The 20,800-nt window shown below is 51.1% G+C and overlaps 5 protein-coding genes and 2 non-coding genes across 7 annotated transcripts; 4 read left to right on the top strand and 3 right to left on the bottom strand.

Annotated features, from left to right (window-relative positions):
- Positions 1-548: 548 nt before the first annotated feature.
- On the top strand, positions 549-1,852 carry SMAC4_03010 (uncharacterized protein; the record flags this gene model as incomplete). Its single annotated transcript, XM_003349375.2, has 4 exons — positions 549-1,136; positions 1,205-1,357; positions 1,413-1,767; positions 1,821-1,852. Exons 1-4 carry the CDS (start codon positions 693-695, stop codon positions 1,850-1,852), a joined length of 984 nt encoding a protein of 327 aa, XP_003349423.1. The 5' UTR covers positions 549-692.
- A 1,822-nt stretch (positions 1,853-3,674) lies between these two features.
- SMAC4_03009 (uncharacterized protein) lies at positions 3,675-5,630 on the top strand (the record flags this gene model as incomplete). Its single annotated transcript, XM_003349374.2, has 5 exons — positions 3,675-4,012; positions 4,079-4,621; positions 4,801-4,890; positions 4,979-5,242; positions 5,316-5,630. The coding sequence occupies 5 exons, from the start codon at positions 3,675-3,677 to the stop codon at positions 5,386-5,388; spliced, it is 1,308 nt and encodes a 435-aa protein (XP_003349422.1). The 3' UTR covers positions 5,389-5,630.
- A 157-nt stretch (positions 5,631-5,787) lies between these two features.
- Positions 5,788-5,858, top strand: SMAC4_13492. The gene has a single exon. It is a non-coding gene; the product is annotated as a tRNA-Gly (tRNA).
- Positions 5,859-6,523: 665 nt separating this feature from the next.
- SMAC4_13491 lies at positions 6,524-6,615 on the bottom strand. The gene is made up of 2 exons: positions 6,580-6,615; positions 6,524-6,558 (listed from the first exon to the last, which is right to left on the bottom strand). It is a non-coding gene; the product is annotated as a tRNA-Glu (tRNA).
- A 513-nt stretch (positions 6,616-7,128) lies between these two features.
- Positions 7,129-10,026, bottom strand: SMAC4_03008 (uncharacterized protein). Its single transcript, XM_024655384.2, has 2 exons — positions 9,063-10,026; positions 7,129-9,004 (listed from the first exon to the last, which is right to left on the bottom strand). The coding sequence occupies exons 1-2, from the start codon at positions 9,640-9,642 to the stop codon at positions 7,233-7,235; spliced, it is 2,352 nt and encodes a 783-aa protein (XP_024511279.1). The 5' UTR covers positions 9,643-10,026; the 3' UTR covers positions 7,129-7,232.
- A 91-nt stretch (positions 10,027-10,117) lies between these two features.
- On the bottom strand, positions 10,118-13,357 carry SMAC4_03007 (uncharacterized protein; the record flags this gene model as incomplete). The annotated part of the gene is made up of 2 exons (XM_024655385.2): positions 10,118-10,732; positions 10,788-13,357. 2 exons carry the CDS (start codon positions 13,355-13,357, stop codon positions 10,234-10,236), a joined length of 3,069 nt encoding a protein of 1,022 aa, XP_024511280.1. The 3' UTR covers positions 10,118-10,233.
- Positions 13,358-18,043: 4,686 nt separating this feature from the next.
- On the top strand, positions 18,044-19,662 carry SMAC4_03006 (uncharacterized protein; the record flags this gene model as incomplete). The annotated part of the gene is made up of 1 exon (XM_003349371.2): positions 18,044-19,662. The coding sequence occupies exon 1, from the start codon at positions 18,103-18,105 to the stop codon at positions 19,660-19,662; it is 1,560 nt and encodes a 519-aa protein (XP_003349419.2). The 5' UTR covers positions 18,044-18,102.
- Between the last annotated feature and the right edge of the window lie 1,138 nt (positions 19,663-20,800).

The following is a 20,800-nucleotide window of genomic DNA, read 5'->3' as shown; positions in this document are numbered from 1 at the left end:
TCTGGTTTGAGCATCATGATGGCCTGACCAGGCCAGTTCCTGAGATTATCCGGCGCCCGTCATTGGACAATCGGCCATTTCCATCCTTTATAAACCATAGCGACTCCGACATTGACCGCGTGAGAGCTGCCGCTGCAGATATGGTACTACTTTGGCTAGCATCGTGGAGTATAGAATGTCTTGGTGGCATTGCATGTGTCCGATATTCAACTGCCGTCACTGCTGGCACCGCATCTGGACTTACCCCACTGCGAGACCGATCCCCGCGTGAACACTAACAGCGAACTATGGGGTACCGAAGCTGACCTTGCTAGGTGAGGTTGGTGAGGTTATCTTCACAGATCCATACCGCCCGACAAGCCAAAGGGGACACAGCATTGGAGCTGATCGTTGATCATCGGGTGCTCCTCAAGACCGGATGTCTCCCGAGTTGGAGAAGCGTGCGCCAAGTTTAGGACAACGCCTGTCACGCGACTCAGGAACGGCTCCCAAATCAAGCCCCGTACCGACTTCTTATACACACCATTGGTCCCCTCTTTGGAGTTACACCGTCATATCTTCATCCCTTCTTCTCCAAGGTCTTCTTGTTCAGCTTCATGTCAACTTTTAACATTGCAAACCACCTCAACGGCTTCGTCCCATAAACCGAATTCCCTTCTAATCTAGACTTATATCCGAACCGCAGTGACATCATGGCTTCCGGACTCCCGGCCACTCCGCTCAAGAAGATCAGCATGGTGCGCATCGCCCATGTGTACTACAAGCACAAGAACATCGACGAAGCAAAGAGATTTGCCGAGGACTTTGGCTTCGCTCAGACTTCCGAGGTCGGCAAGAAGACATACTTCCGTGGTTATGGCACAGAGCCATTCGTTCTCTGCCTCGAGGCATCAAACGAGGACGAGTTCGGCGGCGCAGCCTTCGTCGTTGAATCCATGGAGGACTTGATGCAAGCAGCCAAGACACTCCCCAATGAATGCAAAGCCACCGACATCTACGACCTCACAGATGCCCCTGGCGGTGGAAAGTGTGTAACGTTTTATGACCCTGTCGACAAGTTCCCCTTCCATCTTGTCTACGGCCAGTCGCCGGTCGAGGCGCGGGATGTTGATTTTCCCATTGTGCGCTTCAACTTTGTAAGTCATCGTCTTTCTTCATCATGTTATTCATATGACATGATTCGCTAATCTGTCATGACTGCCAGCCTAACGAGAAGAACCGCGGAGCCAACGAATTCCAACGCTTCAAGAAGCGACCAGCACCGGTACATAAGCTGGGTCACTTCGGCATGTGTGTAACCGACTTTGCCAAGTGCTATGACTTCTACACCAAATACTTCAACTTCTTCCCTAGTGAGGTGCGTATGTTAGCGTTCGTTCGAATCCTGACGTAAGATTAACACATATACATAGCTTGTCCATAACGACGAAGGTGTCAACAAGACCGTCTTTTTCAGACTCAACCGCGGAAGAGACCTTGTCGACCACCATTGCTTCTTCTTCTTTGAGGGTCCCAAGATGCACGTCCACCACTCGTCCTTCGAGACCCACGATTTCGATACGCAGGTGCTCGGTCACGATTGGCTTCGTCATCAAGGCTACAAGAACTGCTGGGGTGTGGGTCGACACGTAATGGGCAGCCAGATCTTCGATTACTGGTTCGACCCATCCGGCTTCATTCTTGAGCACTATGTGGATGGTGATCTCCTCGATATGAATGAGCCCACACATAACACCAAGGCAGCTCCTGACAACCTACATGTTTGGGGTAAGTGACACGATAATGTACCCGCAAGGACTGATGAAACTGACTACTTCTAGGCCCTGAGGTTCCAGCCACTTTCTTGCAGTGAGCGAAGTGGGTCAATCGAGGTGATGGAGCGAAACGAGACTTGAGGTATCCGACGCTGTTGGCTGTACACTAGTGAAAGCCGTTGGGCCTTCCAAGTGTCAACTGGCATATAATTAAACCGCTTCTCAACTACATGACGCTCCGAAGTACTCCCGTATGGGTATCCCCTGTGACGACTAAATAGCTAGAACTAGCATCGAAGATCCATTAAGTGGGTGCATGCCTCGAACGGCTTCCCATCAAAACAGCGTGAATCACTTTTGTTCGAAAGAAACCAGGGGCCTTGAGTTCACAGTCACAAACAATATTCAGGATCAGGCCATGATTGCTCAAGACACCACATCGAGTTCGAGGTTCCAGTTCAAGGTATATGCGCCAATAAACGCCAATGCGAACCATGAGCTGCTAATCAAGGAAGATATGGAGCGATTCAAGACCTGACGACTATAGTACGGTGAGCTCGTCCCTGAAACAAGATCTGCGCCAGGGGCCAGGGACAGAATAACGAAAGACAAACATTCCAGAATTAGCAACGAGCATTTTGTTCTCGTTTTCCTTTCCAATCGCTTGAAACAGCGGCCTAAACGGCGACTCTGCAGGGGATAGTTCGAAAGGTGGCCGTTAAGATCCTGATGCTTCGTTGATACGCTTTTAGCATGCCATAACCCGAGAGCTCGTCTATGCCCGGTTAACAGAACCAATCATCTCCAAGGAAGTACGGGACTCCAATCGGGAACTTCTATCCCATACATCGCACACAGTATACTCCATCAATAGGTATACCAACCCCTTGGCGTTCTCGGCTGTGGTAACGACTATACCTTTTCTGCGGACAGTCAAACACGCAAGCACGCGCGGCTTTCAAGACTCACAAGGGTTATACCTATGCGAAGCGGGATTGGTATGTGTGTGGCTATAGTCCGGGTCCCGGGTGTTCAGTACCGCACTTCTCCGGCCACGCTAGACTGGTTCCTAACTCCTCTGCTCTCTAGCCTTACACAGCCGCGATACCTAGAAGCAACGAACTATGATTTCTCCACACCGTTGCGAGGTATAGGGGACAAGAAGGTATTCCCTTATTGGTTTCGGGACGGCTAAGTTACACCGTTCCGAGCCGAAGAACTGATCGCATACCTACCCACTGCACTGTCGTGCAAGCAACGTCCTCGTTAGCATATTACCAACTGAACGGCTCATCCGCTCACGAGAATTTCCTAAGCAGTAAGCCTCCTCTCATTCCCAACGATTAGGTCCGGATAACGGAGAATATGCAGCCAGGATCTTCCCCAGAGGTGTTCGATTCATATCTTCCCCGCCTCGCCAGCCCCCATGATGTGGCGTCGTCAAACCCCCAATGCATACACGGTGTTGCCATAAGCCCACAAGGCAATCAATCTGTGGAGGCTAACCACAAGCCAAGATACCAGAGATTGCACGAGCAGGCTTTTATACTAGCAGCCTCGAGCTAAGCGAGAAGGCAAAGACTCGGTGAGCGGCGTTGGCGGACCAACAGTGACATGGACTGTTGGACGAAAGAACGATCACGTCAGGGGACAACATCGTGATGATCCAATCTCTTCTGGTTATAGAGGGGAATTGGGTAGCTACTGGTACGTATACGTAGACCGCCATTCGATTTGCTTTCTTCTCCTATCTGTTTGCATGTGAACCTGCAAGAGTTCGAACTCATCTTCAAACGTAACAGCTTTGGTGGTGCGCTCCAGTATTATATTTACCAGAACTATACATCAAAATCCTTCACTCGCTTTGTCAACCTTTACACCCATAGCCCAAGTCCTCATAAACTGTCAAACGCACCGAAAATGGTGATCGTCACCTTCCCCAAGAGCATTATGAAGTTCACAGACTTACCAACCTCTGACTCCGGCTACACCACCGCGGAGGGTGAGCAGCCCAAGCCTTCTGCTCCCTTGACTCACAAACAGCTCCTAGAAAGGAACCCGAAGGACACTGAGAATGTGACCTCGCGTCTGGCTACTGAAATAAGAGCCTTGAAGACCTACCACATCTCCAAGGATCTTGTCGGCCTCGCCCCCAGACGAGGATGGCCTTCCCACGAGGCGAAGGAAGAGGTGATGAGCCCTCGCATGAAGGAGCGACTTGCAAGATTGAGGGGCGATATCAATGGGCTGTTGAGACGGTAAGTAAGGTACTAGCTCCATTCCCTTTTGCGAACACAAGCTAACAACCCTGCCAACCTAATAAGAGCCTTCAAATCCTCCCCCAAAAACCTCCAACAAGCCCTTGACGACGACTACGGCTGCTTCAACCTGCTCTGGTTTCCCGACATCTCCTCGTACGACTCCTACGACGATCTTTTGACTGTCTCTCTGTATTGCACCTGGCTCTTCGTCTGGGACGACCTGACCGACTCCAACGACACTTCCTTCTCACTCGACGACGGGCTCGGTACCGACTTTGAGCGGGCTTGCTTCTGGCGCGAGGAGACGGTCAAGTTGGCCTGGGAGTGTATTGTTGGTGGTGATGACGATGGTGACGATGGTAACGACCAGTTGTTGTATTCTCCTGGAAGCAACATGGACGACAACATGCCGGATAGTAGTACCAGTACCCTGCTGACAGGCTCGCAACTCATCCTCCATGAATTTGGCAAGAGGATCCGGAAGAGTAGCAGGCTGAATCAAGCGCAGCGCGACCGCCTATTCCAGGAAACGGTGAGGTACATCAAGGGCTGTGAGATGGAGCAGGCACAGAGGCTGGCGGGGTACTTGCCCAAGAGCGGGGAGGAGTATTTTGATGTTCGGCTTTGCAGCAGTGCAATTTGGCCTTGTTTTCTGCTTTTGGAGTGAGTTTCTTTTCCGCCCCTTTCCCGTTCCTTTCTTGGACTTCACCGGAGAGTGCGATTGTGAGTGAGTGAGTAAGTGAGTGAGTGAATCAGTGAAATGATGCGACACAATCTTGTGACAGGATCTTCTCCGAAATCCCCATCCCAGACTGGGTATTCTACTCGCCCGAGATGCGAACCATCTGGAAGGATGGGAACTTTTTGGTTGTTGTGTAAGTCCACTCACCCACTCAGCTCGCTCTCTACCTCTCAGGGCCAAGCTTCCTCTATTCTAACACGCGATTTATCCATCACACAAAGCTACAACGACATCTTGTCCTTCAAAAAAGAACTTGCCACCGACTCCCTCATCAACATCATTCCGATATTCTACTCCTCCGGCGGCATTCCCTGGGACGAAGTCATGCCTACCATCGGGGACAGCATCGAAGCGGCTGTCCAGCGGATAGACGAGGCAACCCAAAAGCTGATTGCGATGACGCGAGACAATCTTGAATTGGAAAAGGCCGTGGTCCAGTTCATTGATGGAATCAAAGTCAATGTCACGGGGAATATTGGATATTCGTGAGTTTTGCTCCATTGGATTCGTGCAATCGAAAATCATCTTTGCTAACCCGAATGTTTGATGAGCTGGTAGGATTGCTACGAAGAGGTATAGCTCGCTCTTCAAGAACTTGAATGAGGATGGGACGCTTGTGATTCAGCTGTGAGCACAGCGGCGGCTCCCTCGTATAATGCTATGAAGCGAAAAGAAAAAACGCATTTCGGAGTTGAGGTCGTGTTTTCTTTCTTGGGTTTTTTTTCCTGTGATATCATCCACAGGAAGAGCACGTACGGTCAATGGGACGAAACTTGGTACAACGCTAGTTGCAGAACTGAATCATGGTAGAATGATAGGAGACGAGAAATGCAATCACGCGACATTCGTTTTCCAAATTGACGCAGTCCTGATTCTAGGGGTGCCAATACATAGGTAAGTTGATACTGCCAAGTGGTGATCAGATGCGGCGGGAGGAAAGACTTTGGCCTGCAGTTATCGCATTGGCATAGGGAAAGACCAAGTTCGTGGGTACACAGGAACTAGGCCTAGCTGATTTTGACATCACTAAGCGCCAGTGGTTTAGTGGTAAAATCCATCGTTGCCATCGATGGGCCCCGCGTTCGATTCGCGGCTGGCGCATGAAAACTTTCTTTTTGCAAATTTCCTCGTTGCTACATTTCAAAACCGGTGGATGAATGAATGGTTCTATCGGATGTGCTTTTCTTTTGGTATTGATTTTAGTTCGTGTTTTGTTTAGCCTTTTTCTTCCAGTGGTTTTCTAGACAGATAGATGCGTGTGACCTCGGTGTGATGAGAAGTGTCTGTGGCAATGATTTGGTTTGGTAGGGTCGATTTGAGGTGTGCATTTCATTGGGTTCATCCAGAAGTTGCCGTTTGGTCGAAGATATGTTGTTGGCATAACAGAAGTTGGAAAGACCAAATGAGACAGACCTTGGGTGTCATTTTCTGACAGACTATTCTGACTCTCGAGTAGGGAGAGTACTCGACCATAACGACATTTGATAAGAACCGTCGCTCTCCTTGCGTATTTCAGGCGCGATCCATGCATGGGTAAACACAAAACAAAAAGCGTCAAGCAATATCACGAAGCAATCCAGATCGTCTTTTCTTACAACCAAACACAAAGTGTCTAGTAGAACTCTAAGGGTAAAATAGGACACAAGAATGGATGAAGTAGTGGTAGGTACATGTACAAAAAAGTACCAACCAGCCAAGAATGCCAGGAAAAAAAGACTACACAAAAGTGAGAACTTTCTACAAAAATCGGCAAAAAAATATTGAGACTCGGATACCGGGAGTCGAACCCGGGGCTGTTGAGAGAGCAGTCACTCCTGAGAAGTGAGAGTCAACGATGTTACCGCTACACCATACCCGATTGAACTGATATGGTCCGATTTTTGGTGAAGGTAGCGTCTGGAACTTGCACTCATGAACCCACTCACACCAAAAACTTTTCTGTCGTGCTGTGGTTGTGGGGCTGTTCGGTACTTGTTGATGTCGGGTGGATGTGGATCTTGTGGGTTCAAGGGTTCGTCATCCGGTTTTCAGGGTCCTCGTCGTGGGTCGTGGGGTTTAGCAATTGGCAGGGACTGACGGGGTTGCGGATGGGCGGATGTGTGACCCTGGGCACTTTTTAGGGTCAGGGAGGGGACTGCGGGCGTGGATGCGGTGGGTTTGGGTTTGGATGTGCTGGCGAATGGACCTTGGATGAGGTTGTAGGATTTGGGGAGGGATGAAGTGTTCAGGCTAGGGACTGGAGTGGACAGAGCTTGAGATCTGGTATCGCTCGTTGTGATGTTTCTTGGGAGGCTGGACATGAAAAAGAAAGGTCACTGCAGTATCACGATGATAACGTCCTGAGTTTTTGTTGCCGGAAAGCGAACATCAATGCTATTCCATGGTCTGTTCCACAAAACAAAAATGAACTCCTCTATATAACAAAGGTACTCAACGTCAACAATCTATGTATGTATGGTATCGGCGCTTCATTCATCAACAAATGCAAATCTCCCTCTTCGGACACCCAGCAAAGAAATCCAGAATATCGGGCACGCTTGCCGGCTCACTAATACGGAAGTATCCCACGCGTCTATGCAACATGTGTCCCGTTTGTTGCTCAGCTGTCGGATCCTTTTGCACCAGAATTAACCCTGACACATGTTTGTCGTAGCCAGAGTTATTCCAAGTGCGAGTCCGCAGCACAACCACGAAGAAGATGGTAGTTCCATCTTTGACGGGCTCGTCGAGCACAACCTGGAGACGTGCTTTAGGAAGATACTCCACCCAGAAACCCGGTGGCTCTCGCATTCCTAACCCAAGGGCCGTCTGGCGGTTGATGAGCGTCTTCAGTTTGATGACAACTTCTGATCCCGAGCCTGGTGCGGAGGTCAAGGCTGTGGGTGTAGGGACCGACACGTCGAGGAGTAGAGCCATGTACTCAAAGTCGTCGTGTGAACCCTCCAACCACGATTTCTCGTTGAAAAGCACGTCTCCTTCATTCGCAGCCCAGGACCACGAAGGGGCATTCGTTCCTGTGGGTGACTTTCGCCAGAATAGGTCGACGGAACGGAAGTTCCTGTACCAAAGAAGATCGAGAGGTAAGAACTCCTTGAAAGTGCCGGCTTCCGGGATGTATGTGAGACCCGTAAATTTTTGGACAGCTTCCGCAAGGCCGATAACCGCCGCCAGTCTGTCGGTCGTGAATGTCAGACTTGTGTCGGTATAGTACAGCAAGAACCGGTTCCACATGGCGCGCAGCTGTCGACTCCGTTTCAGGAAGTTCTTGGCCGCCATGGCTGCCCTCCGCTCATCCTTGATGTCGAGTTGGATTCCCTTGAACTTTTCCTTCCAACTTTGTTCGAAGATTTGCCCAAATTCCCTAAACCCTCTGACTTTGCTGAACCCCAAAAATCTGGGATTGTAGTGACGGATGTGCGGGTCAAGCGCGACGGGCCAGGATTCGGACATGGTCTGTTTTGTGCAATGGAAGTACACCTCTCGATCTCCGAAAAAGATTGTTCGGGGTGACAACAGAGCCTCCTGAACCGCCCAGCCTCTTTTGAGAAGGGGAAACGATCCCACTATTTCATCCGGACCTCGACTGAATTTCCGGTTTGACCCTTCGATGAAGGCATAGAGTCGATTTGGTTTCCCATCTGACTCGTAGAGTCGGCAAGGGAAGGCCACCAGAGGGTTCCTTTGCCGGAAACAGCCCTCGTCCCCGGCCTTTCCAACCATCGCGATGTTGCATGTTGTGCGTCCGTACACATTGGTCATGGTAGGTACTTCTCGCTCCCAATCTTCCCGAGAGTCTTGAATGATGCACAACGAGTCGATCCAGATGTAGCGATAACCGAGTCGCCGTGTTATCGTCATCGCATCGCGGAAATTCGGCGATAGCTTCTCTATCGGTATCCCTTGGAGCCACTCGCTCTCATTTTCCGTCGTGAGCTTCTCGGTAACTCCAGTTGCGTGCCATGAGTGGCTGACTGTCAGGTATTGCAAGTCGTCGGTTGGAGATGCGGAAGCTGAGGGGTAGAAAAGGCGAGGTTCGAGCTTTCCGGGACCTTCCCCGATGTCTATAAGTCGGGTCGGAAGTTCATCGGATTTCGAAATCTGCTCTCCTTGTGAATTGCATTCACCGTGGTTGTCGATACATTGCCGCAGCCAGTATCGTGCAAATTCAAAGGTGGCGGGCGCGTCTGTTGATATCCCGCGAGGTAAGTGAAATCCCCTTGCCTCATTGGGAAGAAGAAAATGTGTGTCTGTCATGTCGGTTAAAACCTGTCCAGGATGCTATGGATGAGTGTCGCATTGTCTTACCGTTGAGCAGAAGAATCGAAAGGTTGACAGTATGTTGGCGAGTGCAGCCATACCGAAACAAGTGATCCGCCTCCAAAGGCCCTCCGGTGTATATGAGCGCTGTCCCATCTTCCTCCTTCCACCCGGCCTGAACTCGATAGTATTTCCACTTTTCAACTGTGAGAATTCCGAAGCGCATAGACAAGCTATCATTATCAATGATTTCGTCCTGCAATGGCTCGATGCCCACTTTCACCAGCACAGGGCCATGCTCGCGTATTGGAGCCGCCGCTGACTTTGTCAGGGATTCATGTACAATGGTACAGATATGACAACCAGCCTGACTAGACCTTGCTAGGTCCTCCACGCCTGAGCTGTGGTAAAAGATCTCGCATCGGCGCCAGTCTTGTCTGCGTTGGTCGCCTTCATCCAGGCGGCGAAAGCATTCTTGAAGAACTGCAGATTTTCGCACGACTGTTGAGCACCGATCGCAGAGCTGATGAGGTGTCACTTTGTTGATGGCGGCGCTTGTTTTCGCAAGTGGGCCATCATGACACGGGCAGTTAGGCGTCATTGCCGAGTCCATGTCGACCACATGCATAGTGTCTGGTGAAAATCCCGGTGATGTGAAGGGTCGGAACAAAGGGTATACGAAAACAAAAACGGTGATGCTAAGGAGTGGTCGGATGTAAATACGTAGTTGTATGGATGATGAAGTCGGTTCTTCCGTTGTTTTCTGCCCGAAAGCCTGTCACTGAATACCTGGAAGGGGCCACTGTTTGGGCTGGGCGAACAGCGTCATACCCAGGCTTGCCAGGGCCCAGATGCATCTCGCGACAGGGATGCGGCGTCGAGCGTAGCTCACAATAACAGCGATAACGGAAATAGGGAAACGTGACAGAAAAAATAATGAGGATAAACACAAAAAGAGGAAAAGGGGAATTGCAAAAACAAATTGGCTGTGAGTCAACAATAAAAGGGCCACAAACTCGGTTCAAACTTCACCCGAAAACCAGGTCAGCTGAGAGCTTTTGGAATGAAGAAGATCGGGGATGTGAAAGGGTAAAGCGGGTCTGGATTTGATAAGAATACTACCTTTCGAGATGATGTTGACATGGTAACGGGGGACGGGCCGGACGGCCTCATGTAAGGGGTAGCAATGACCTTCTCAGTCTTGGCAAACCCAATAACATCAGAATCCTCTCATGAACTCCTCCAACGAGATCGGTTTCCGGACAGCATTATTGATCCCTTCGTGATAGGTGACCCACACCTTGATGTCCTTCTCATCGCCGGCCACGTTGCCCCTTCCCCTCCTCTTGCTCTCATTACCATCGCCCCCGCCAGCGGCAGCGTTGGCATTCCCGTTCTTCTCATCCAAAGGCCTCTTCCTTTCCGCAATCACCCGGCCAAAGAAGTCTCTTTTAACTTCCTTTTGATCGGCCAACATGGCCATATTCTCCTTATTAGCGTCAAGGACCATGGCGTCGAGAGTAGCAGCAGGGGGAGGCTTGAAAGTGGAGTTAGTCTGCCCGTTATTCATCCGCGCTTGCCTGGCAGCGTTCTCGCGCATTGCGATGGTCTTTTGCAGCTCTTGGTCTAGAACTTGGCGGACGGCATATCGGGTTGGCGCCTGGGAGGCTAGGACAAGGGCGCCGGCTGTCTCAAAGGTTGCGAGCGTGTCGAGGTCTCTGTTGTTGAAAGTCAGTATCGGTTAGAAAGCAAGCAGAGTAATCGAGCACTTACGGTTCCATGCGATAAACCCACTGTGTCCGGAACTGCTGCCCAAGCGTCGGATCTTGCTCAATCTTGCCCTTTTGCAAAGCAATGCCAACCTCAGCGAGTACTTGAGCTGCTCTCCTGACCATCGCCTTCTCGCCTTCCCTCCTTACACTGGCCACCGCCCCGCTCTTGTCGCTGCCACCGACTACCACGGGCTTCACATCGGGAGATATGAGACGGACCAAATATGACAGGAAGTGTGTAGAAATATCCTCAGGGCTGCGGAACAGACGATGGAGACTAGGAGGTAGTTGCCCTTGCAGTCCCTGCAGCGCTGCCCTGTTCACCTTCTCCGCCTCGTGTGCCTCAAAGTTTGCCCTTGGACCGCTGAATGGCAATGGGGGCGCTGTGTCTTCCTCCATTGCGTCACCCCATCTCCTTTCGGTGTTCAGAGGCTGATGTCTCTTAGGTGAAGCGAACAAGTGGTGGCATGCTAATGGCGGCTGGGAGATGTACTGACCCAGCTCCCACTCCTGACTGGAGTATAGCCTCGTTGAACATGTGTCATGGAAGTACATCCACTCATACGCAGCATCGGGCTTGGTGAGGAAGGAGTCGTCGTTGAACTCGCGGTTGGGATACTCGCTGAAGATCTCGGTCATGATACGGTCAACCTCGCCGCTCGTATCAATCATCTCCCTTAGTCGCGCCATGGCATACTTCTTCCGCTGCTCTGAGAAGCCGAGGTTTGCCTGTGGTTGTTCGTGTTTGGCATACTTTGGTTGCTCAGCCTGTGTCATAGCCGGCTTCGGGAAACCCCCGCCCTCTTGGAAAATGCGGCTCACAATCTCTTTGACGCCACCGCGACCGAGACCACGGGCACCTCCACCACCATGAGCGAGATCATGGACGATATTTTGATCAATCCACTGCCTTGTTAGGACCGGTGTGCTGGTGATGGTAGCTCGTAACCTTCCCGCAACCCACTCTCCCACCACCATGATGCCGCGGAGATCACCTTCGGCATTGCCCTCGGCTCCTCGCTTGGCGTCAATACCACTGGTCATTCCCCATGCGGCCTCGCAGAGCTTGCGCGCAGCATCCTTTTCGCACGGGATTCCCTCCTTTTCAAACACAGTCTTGAGACGTGTGACCACCGCCTCAACGGAGGGTTTGCCGACGTGAATGATTTCGGCAAGGCCTGATTGGCGTAACGGTCGAAGCGATGGGTGGTAGACATCGTTACAGATCAGAATAAGGGGTCTCATTTGTCTGAAGTCGTCCCCTTTCTTCTTTTTGCGGCTTGCCGCGGTAGAAGTCCCAGGGCCGGAACTGTTCTTCTGGTCTAGGAGCACCAGATCAATCAAGGCTTTGACGAAGCCACCCTCGCCAGACCCTCCTGAGCCACTAACCACACCATCAACTTCGTCAACTACCACGCACACCGGTCGAGCGATCTTTTGTTGTTTTCCGGCTTCGGGCTTCTTGTTCTCCACCGTCTTGACTGACTCGGTTCCGAGACTTGTACGAATCCGACCTTTGACAACATCTTTGCTTCGGTCGTCACTGGCGTTGATCTCCATGACTTCGTAACCAGCTTGTCGCGCGCACACATGCGCCAGGGTTGTTTTACCCAAACCGGGCGGGCCCGTCAACATGAGGATTTTCCGATGCGGCTTTTCCTCATCTGGCTGTTGATTTTGCCCTTGTACGCCATGTCGCCGTGATGGCTTGCTCTTCGCAACATGTGGGAATACTATGGGGTCCCATTTCTTGAGCCAGCGAAGCACCTGCCTGTTGGTCAGGTCATCGCCAACAAGATCCATGAATGTTCGGGCACGGTATTTTTCTGTCCATAATAGGCTCTTCTTGTGCTTCTTGGGGCTTGTCGTGTTTGCTTCGACCGATCGTATGGGCCTGTCTGGGTTGGTTGGAGGAGTAATGGGAGCTGTGGCGGCTGCTTTCTGTGCTTGGGCAATTTCGCTGGTGGCGTTGTCGATAAGTTCGTGGATGTCAATTCCGTAGTAGCTCTTCTTGGCTCGGCCTTCTTTCGTTCGCGATCTTGCTGCTACCATGGTCTCATAGGAGACTGGCTCTGTTGGTTTGCGCTCCCGGATAGGGATGGACATACCGGAACATGTCGAGATGCGGTAGGAGGGCGCATTGAGGTAGTCACTGAGTAAAGTTGTAGGGAGCGCCGGAGTTGACGTCTTTGCACCGAATAGGCGCTCGTATCGTTCTGTTTCCTCTTCGGGGTCTTCGTCAATCGCTAGCTGACTGAGAAGTAGTGGTTCGGTTGTCTGGGTATCCGTTTGGATGTCATGCTGTAGCATCCGTCGCTTCGGGGATCGTTCCAGAGAGGCATTGTCGTCGTCAGAGTCGGAGTCATCGTCGGCGAGGAAGCCACCTAGGGCGCGGGGTTTCGTGGTTTTGGGGGTATCGGAATCGCGAGGCCGTTTTGTGGTTGCGGTTGCGGTTGCGGTTGCGGTTGCGGTTGCGGTTGCGGTTGCGGTTGCGGTTGTGGTTGTGGTTGTGGTTGTGGTTGCGGGCGGCGGACTGGAGGGGAATGCGATGGGCGATGAGGGCGGGAACATCTTCAATTTGACCGAAGGTTGACCTCGTGAAAACAATGGTTGTATATAAAGGAATCGGCCACTTGAACAACGTCCAAATCAGAACAAAATGAAAAGACAATGTAGCTTACTTTGCCCTTCCCTTCTTGGGTGACCGCGGGGAAACACAGCTCTCAGACGCGTCCCCAACCGGTACTTTTTGCGAAACCGCGTCTCAATTAACGTATGCTGCCTCGCTGCCAATGCGTCTTGGCATACTGGTGGTCTGTGCTCAACCAGGAGATGTTATCAACAAGACCATAGACAAAGAGCTCTGGAGCATACAGTTATGACTTGTTTGAGCGAAACATATGGGGCTAGAGTGCGAAGCTTTATTTTAAAAGGCATATATAATTTCGTTTGTTCTTATGTCCGGCCTAGGGATTTGAACAGAGAGTGTATCCAACAGACCGTTAGCAAGGTACTTGTGATACCGGCACCTCACATCACGGTCCTTTATCTGCGATAAGGAAACAGCAGCAGGGCATGTCTCAATCCGCGATGATGCAAGAGCTTCTTCACCCTTTCTTCACCTGCACCTCGCATTAAGGGGGACTCATCGCTTTCTACGTCTTTATCTCTTCACTTCTTTTTGATATACTATTCTAGTTGTGAAAATCGCCCCATTCATTACGGTTCCTCTATTCTCCGCTGCATGATGTCGGCACAATTATGGATTCCCCTATGTCCCTCTCGCTACACTCCCATCCAGGCTTGGGACAGCATGTAATGGACAAGCCCTGAAGTGATTTTCAGTATTTGATGATATCACCTCTCAAACACCGTACCAGTTACACCACGGAATCTCGCGGCTAACCTAGGCCCCAACTTGGGGCTCCTCTCGTTTATCATGAGAGACCCATACGCCCCGTACAATATGTGGTAAAGTAATGCGTCCCATTCCTGAGGTATTGGCATGTTCTAAATTCTGACACGACGTACAGGACTAGGGCATCACTGAATGTTTTCGAATCCCTCCATCATGCGTCTCCTGTGCCTGCCTCTCGTGGGATCCCGCGAGTTGTCCGCTTGGACCAGTTCGGAGAGGCGGCTCCTGGAACAGTTGCCTTGGAATCACGGTTTCCATCTCTTCTTGAGCCATCCCGCCAAAGCTCGCTCATAATATCGTCAGTGGCTGAGAACTCGGCCGTCCGATCCTGCCAACTCACCTGGTGCTTGCCCTCAAGTGGGAAGGCTGTCAAAAGCTTGACAAAACTTATCAGCGACTCTCCGCGGTTCCCGTCTCGAGACCGCCAGAGGCCCGTCTATGTTCTGGAACTCCTAACAGCGTTGGACTGTGCCGCTGGTGCCTTCGCTCGCTCGGTTTGCTTTTATAATACCCATTATATGCTTCCATATTTCGCCCCCCTAACCAAGCCTAGGCCCTTCTCATGACAGACTCTTATATAGGCGGGAAATGAGGGGAAACTGAGGACAAGCAACAACTTCATCCCATATTGCCAGTCCTCCCGCCCGAGGTTGTCCAGATTGTCAACGACCAAGCGGTCGGGGATATTCGGAAGGCCGCGAACTAGTACGAACGGGCTTCAGCCTCAACCACATGACTGTTGCCTAGTACCCTACTCGCAGAAGGGAGCATCCTCGTTCTATAATCTCCGTCTGAAGTTTACCGGCACCGCTCGTTATCAACGCAAAACATCGGCCTGTTAGTGTCATGGATTTCTGTTTGCCATGAACTTCGCTCGGTTCTAGGCGCCATTCTGTGAGATTGACAGGTGGGATAGCTGGCTGGGTGGGCGTTGGAGGCGTATGAATACTTGAAGGTTCCAGTCACGCACCGCTTTTTGGGCAGTTCCCTCCTTTGCTCCAGTATCTCGTCTTTGCACAAGGACGATTCCTGGCTTCCTGCATTCGTGCCTGAGTCAGCCGTTGAGTAGACCTTGGTTTCTTGGATAAACACTGATCCAAAGAACCGTTTACAGCTGGAGTCACGCCTTCTAAACTTTGCGCAGCCGAGATCGGACCTTCGAATAACTCATACTTCCAAGATAAGGTCTCCTTGTGATCGTTCCTGCTGACCTGAACAACAATCGCGCAATAACCCGAAACTGTTTTTGAGTGCAATCCGGACTCTTACAGAAGCAGTCCCGTCCATTTGACTACAGGGGCTAGCTCCGACGTGACCGACAAAAAGTCCGCAACCTTGAGCACCATCTCTAACTCGATCCTCCTCAAGCGTGCTTGACTCGAACAGAGGTGCTACATTCACCTACACCTAACCAGCTTCATTCGTCTACAAATACCTGCCTCGATCCCGTATCACCAGTCAGTTGGGAATACTCAACCAATAATCCAGCCAGACCTTGTGAGGAGCTTGTTCTGAGCATCCCTCTAAAACACGATTCGTCCCTCCGGGAATTTCCAAATACATACCGGCGGGATCATTACACAAAGCAGAGGAGAGGGAACAATCAACAACCTCACCAAGTTTTCCTTCCTCGCCACCCTCTGCTTTCACCTCCCACCCCCCACGTGCTGGCGTGACGTGACATCCGTCTTCGGTACTAACTCCAGAAAGCCCACAGAGACACAGGCGACGGGCGGTGCAGAAAAACACAGGTGACCAGCGGTAGCCATCAGGCATCAGGAAACAACAGACGACAGAAGCTACAAGCTCGTGCCATCGTCACCCACAGTTAAACGGCACACACACACAGACACACACAGCTTGAGCATCACCAAGTGTAGTCTGCCTACCTATCACTTACTCCTACTACGACTACTACCAACCTGCCTAGCCGTAAAGGTACATACGAACAACCGCGCACCAACCAGCACTGAGCCTCCTTCCAGTCCATTAAACCAGCTGATAGGAGGGAACCACTGGCCGGAAGCAAACAACCCCAAACTAGGCGATCCCACCAGCGCAAGAGAGAGGAGGAGGAGAAACATACCTAGGTAGGCCCTAAAGTCCTACTCACCCATAAAACCTCACAAGCGCCGTACAGCCACAATCCTTCCGACAGAATCATTACCCTCTTACAAACGAAACGAGGGACACAAGGAAGAAGCGCGTGTACGTGGTTGGTTGCGGCTAACTCACCTCTGAGATTCCTTCTTTTCCTTCCTTCTTTCTTATCCCCTTCTACTTCCTTTTCCAACAACCTTCTTTTTTTCCCTTCCTTCTCGGATGTAATTCTAACGCCTGTCTCTTCTAATTTTTTATCACACAGACACACGGTCACTCACTCACTTACTACTTAGTATCCGTATTACTACCTACCCTTCGCTACACCAACCAAAAATCCCGCCCGTCCCGCGTGTAACGGCGGAGTCAACTTGGCTTGGCCAGGCACCTTTAAGCCCACGCGAGAGAGCGGAGTGTGGGAGAGAGAATACGGAAAACCGTGTGAACTGACACTTTTCCCTTGCAATACCAACCGGGAAGAACGGAAACGGACCCAAAAATCCAGCCATCATCATTTTCACTAGCGAGTAGGAAGAGCAACCGAACCGAACGAACAGGGTAGGTTCACAAACCAGCAACCAGCAACCAGCAACCAGCAACCAGCAACGAACAAAAAGAAGAAAACATTCGCTTTATCCTTATCCAGCCCTACCTACCTTACCTACACTTGTCCCATTGTTCCCATCCTTCGTGCTCACCACTTCACCAGTCGCCTTAGCCGTGCAAGACGAACCGAACGCAGACCGCGACCGGACCATCGCCTCCTCTTCTCTCACCACTTACCATACCTATTGGGCAAAAAGAGCAAAGCCCGTCCGCTTCGAGCGCCTACCTTCGCCGGGTGAATGATCCTATAACCCAACGAGCAAGGCATACATACAAACGAGCGCGTCTTCAGTCCGCTGGTATTTTGCCCCCCTTCTAGGCCTTCGTCTATTTTACCCCAAACGAAGTTGTGGCTGTGATGGTGCTGTAGGTGGTGTCATTGAAGCCACCTTTTCGCCCATCGACGCACGCACACACCCATCCCATATCAACGACGAAACAACCAGACGGGTTAAAAGGAGTTGACTCAGCCCCTTCACACGCACTCAACACCTACCAGACCAGCCAGCTCGTCAGCTTGCGAGATACTCCGGTGGATGGCCCATAGCAGGCTGCAGACGTGAGCCACAACCAATTTCTCCAAGGGGTATTTATTGAAGATTTTTTTCCCTCCTTGGCTGATTCAGGAACTATTCCCTTAACAAGGCCGAATCAGAATAGGAGATATCAGATCTTCACGCAGGACCAACTGCCATCGCCATTGCCATTGCCGTCAACCAAACTCACGCATAAGAGCAGGATACGGGAAGTCCGAGACACACGCACATACACGGCCAAGAGTAGCCCCCCCCCCCCCATCATTTGACAAGGCGGGATAACACGTAACGGTACTCCGTGTTGCACGACCATATCCATTCTTACCCACCAACAGCCGACCCGTATACGCTGTATACGGTTCCCTCCACGGGATATTTTCACGAGGGCGTAACAGTCGCGGCTGCGCACAAACATCGCTGGGAGCTTGTGGCCAGGACTGTCGTCGCTGACAGATCAAGCCAAATCTTGTATGCTACCACTTCCTCCTTCCATTTACACGTCATAATACCCATGCACCTAGTTTCGAGGTCAAAAACCCGCTGTACTGGACCTGCCGTATGGTGTGAGTCCGTGATAGAACTAACGAACAGTTACAGAGTAGCCCTTAGGTAGACCAAAACGCCCGTCGTGCAGGTATCGACCCAGGAGGTGGTGGATGACGGCAGCGAACCAAGGAAATCCCGATCATCGGGACCAGAAGGACGGAGACAAAGGTCAGTCGCAGCAAGGTAAAAAGAGCGGACCACTCGGCCCCCGGCCAGGCTCGGGCGTAAACAAGCGAACGACCAAAGCCAAGGGTGGACGAGGAAAAAAGTCACTTTTGAGACGTTCCATCGACCCCGACAACATCATGGCAAATCCAAACATCGCGTTGGTTTCCACGCCAGCAGACACTCCATCGCCCTTCCCTGACCCAACGCCTCTGCAGAGCGACGCCGATGCAAAGTATGAAGGAGAGCGTGCACGTAACAACCAGTCAGCGAAACGCTCCCGCATTCGCAAGGCTCTTTACGTTGTCGAACTTGACAATGCCGTTACGGGATACGAGTACAACTTCAAGCTCTTCTACAAGATGTACAAGGAGCTTAAGCAGAAGCTGATCGATCATGGTCTTGGAGGCGATCTTCCCCGTGACCCGCCCATCTGGGTTCGAAAGCCGATCCCTGTAGGCCAGGACGTCGACACTCAGGAGTATCGCAAGAAGCTTGAGACGGCGGTAGAGAGTGGCGAGCTCGTCCCACTCGGGCTCGACTTTGCTGAGTCGGTGGCCCTTCAGGTCGGCAAGACGACGGGATCAGCACAACTGACTGAGGAATCCAAGGCGTTACAGGACGCAAAGGAGAAGTACGAAAAGACAGTCAAACAGGAGGACAAGTACGCCGAGGAATTGCAGGATATGGAGAAGAAAATGCAGGACCTGCAACACAAGCTCTGGGAGGTCCAACATAACCGACAATCGCTGGGAAGTGTGGTGGACCGGTATCAGGCAAGGATATCCGGACAACCGGGCGACAACAACATGGGCCCCTCTGCTCTCCAGGGCAATGGCGTGAATCTGCCCTACAGGCCACTTGTGCCTGAGACTGCTCATCTTCCCCAAAGACTTCAGAAAATGGCCTCGCAAGGGCGGAAAGAACGTACCCTCGAGGAACTTGCAGCTTCATGGCCTGTAAGATCCTGTCTCGAGAGTCACCATATGATGATGGATACGGATCAGAACCCATTTGAGCCTAAGATGGAGCAGCCTGGAGAAGTCCAACTTGGTGATCTTCCGGTGCCAATATTCGACGGATATCCCCAGCAGGGTCAGCAACACCAGGCTGAACCCGATCATCCACCGATTGACAGTTTCACTCAGTGGTGTCAGGCTCACGAAAATTCCAACTCGTTTGTTTATTCAAATGCTGCTGGTATTTCGGAGGTAGTTCCCTCTGGTAACTTCAGTGAGTATCCGTGGCCAGGCGAGGGTGTCGACTTTACTGGAGAGTCACACCAGATGGGTGGTGATGGTCATTTGCCAGGAACGGTCCACGATCCGGTGCTTCCAAATCCTCAATCACCTTCGCCGAGTAATTACTTTGCCGATCTTCAACTGAGTCCAGAAATGGGTAATATGTTTATGGCTACCGGCGATCAGAGCTCTGGCGACCAGAACCAAGGAAACTATCACGAACCATACGGTCAGCAGACAGATCAGTTCAACCAGTTTTACTGATCACCCATGGGAGGGTCATTCGAAGGGGAGGAATTAGGTTTCGGGTTCGCTTTTATTTCTTCCATACACGACAGGATACCAGAATCATCATAGCGAGGCGTTCTTCTCTTTCGGCAAGTGAATGGGAATTGGGAGTTGTTTTTGGCTGTGGAAGCTTTTGATTTCCGCGCCTAGATGGATACAAGGAAGACCAGTCAGATTGGGCCAACGGCCTTTGATGAAATAAAGAGGGTGGGTTGTATGGAAAGGGCCATTGGACGTACCTCTATGGTTAGGCGTGCACGACTGCGTACGCCGTGGTGTAAGGGAACAAGAGCATCAAGAACATGACCGGGCAACGAGTTTTCCGTCATGGTACACCAACGTCGTACAGCATATCTGCAATGTTAGATTGCAATATCGCTCCATCAATACTCCTGGTCTGATGGGAAGGGGATAGAAAAATGACAAGACAAAGATAGTCACACACATGGGTAGCTCTTCCGCTTTGCTTTCCGTGTCGCACATGTTCTATCTCGTTCCCTCTCATTTGTTACAAGGGGAGCGCTCGCCAGGAGATTCCGTAGGATTGCAAAAGTTGGTACTAGAAGAAATTTCGAAGTTGGATAGACGATACAGCTTTTTGTGACTGATGCTTGTTGTGCTTTGTAGTTCAATGTGGTCGTAACTTTGCGGTGTGTATGTCGAGGTGACAGACGGTGTCAGCTTTGCCTTGGGTCTCGAGAACTGACATTATCGCAAAAGGGCCCTCTAGACTTGCATCGTCAATGTCATTATCAATAGTTTATTACTGGAGGACGTAGCTTGTCTGTTATATAGCAGTGTGTCGACACTTGGCTGAAGATATAGGTAAGTGACCTCCAATGGACTCGGCCGTAGAAAAGCAAGAAAATGAGCTGCAAAATATCAACGAGCGTGTGTGCCAAGATCACGAAGAGATTGTGGCTCTGTTCGAAGGTGTGACAATGCGGGCGTCGTGTCCAAAGTGACGGGAAGTATCGTGAGGCAGCTGACCAGTGAGAACCTGGAGGGGGTAAAAGAGACACCCAGATCGTGATGCAGGTACAATCTCAAATTGGCGAATAACAATTAAAAATGTATCTTGGAGTGGAAGGTCAGAATGGACTGGTTGATGACT

This window comes from Sordaria macrospora, chromosome 3 (genome assembly GCF_033870435.1).
Source record: "Sordaria macrospora chromosome 3, complete sequence".
Lineage (NCBI taxonomy): Eukaryota > Fungi > Ascomycota > Sordariomycetes > Sordariales > Sordariaceae > Sordaria > Sordaria macrospora.
The sequence above is the reverse complement of the archived record's forward strand: the minus strand, read 5'-3'. Positions and strand labels throughout refer to the sequence as shown.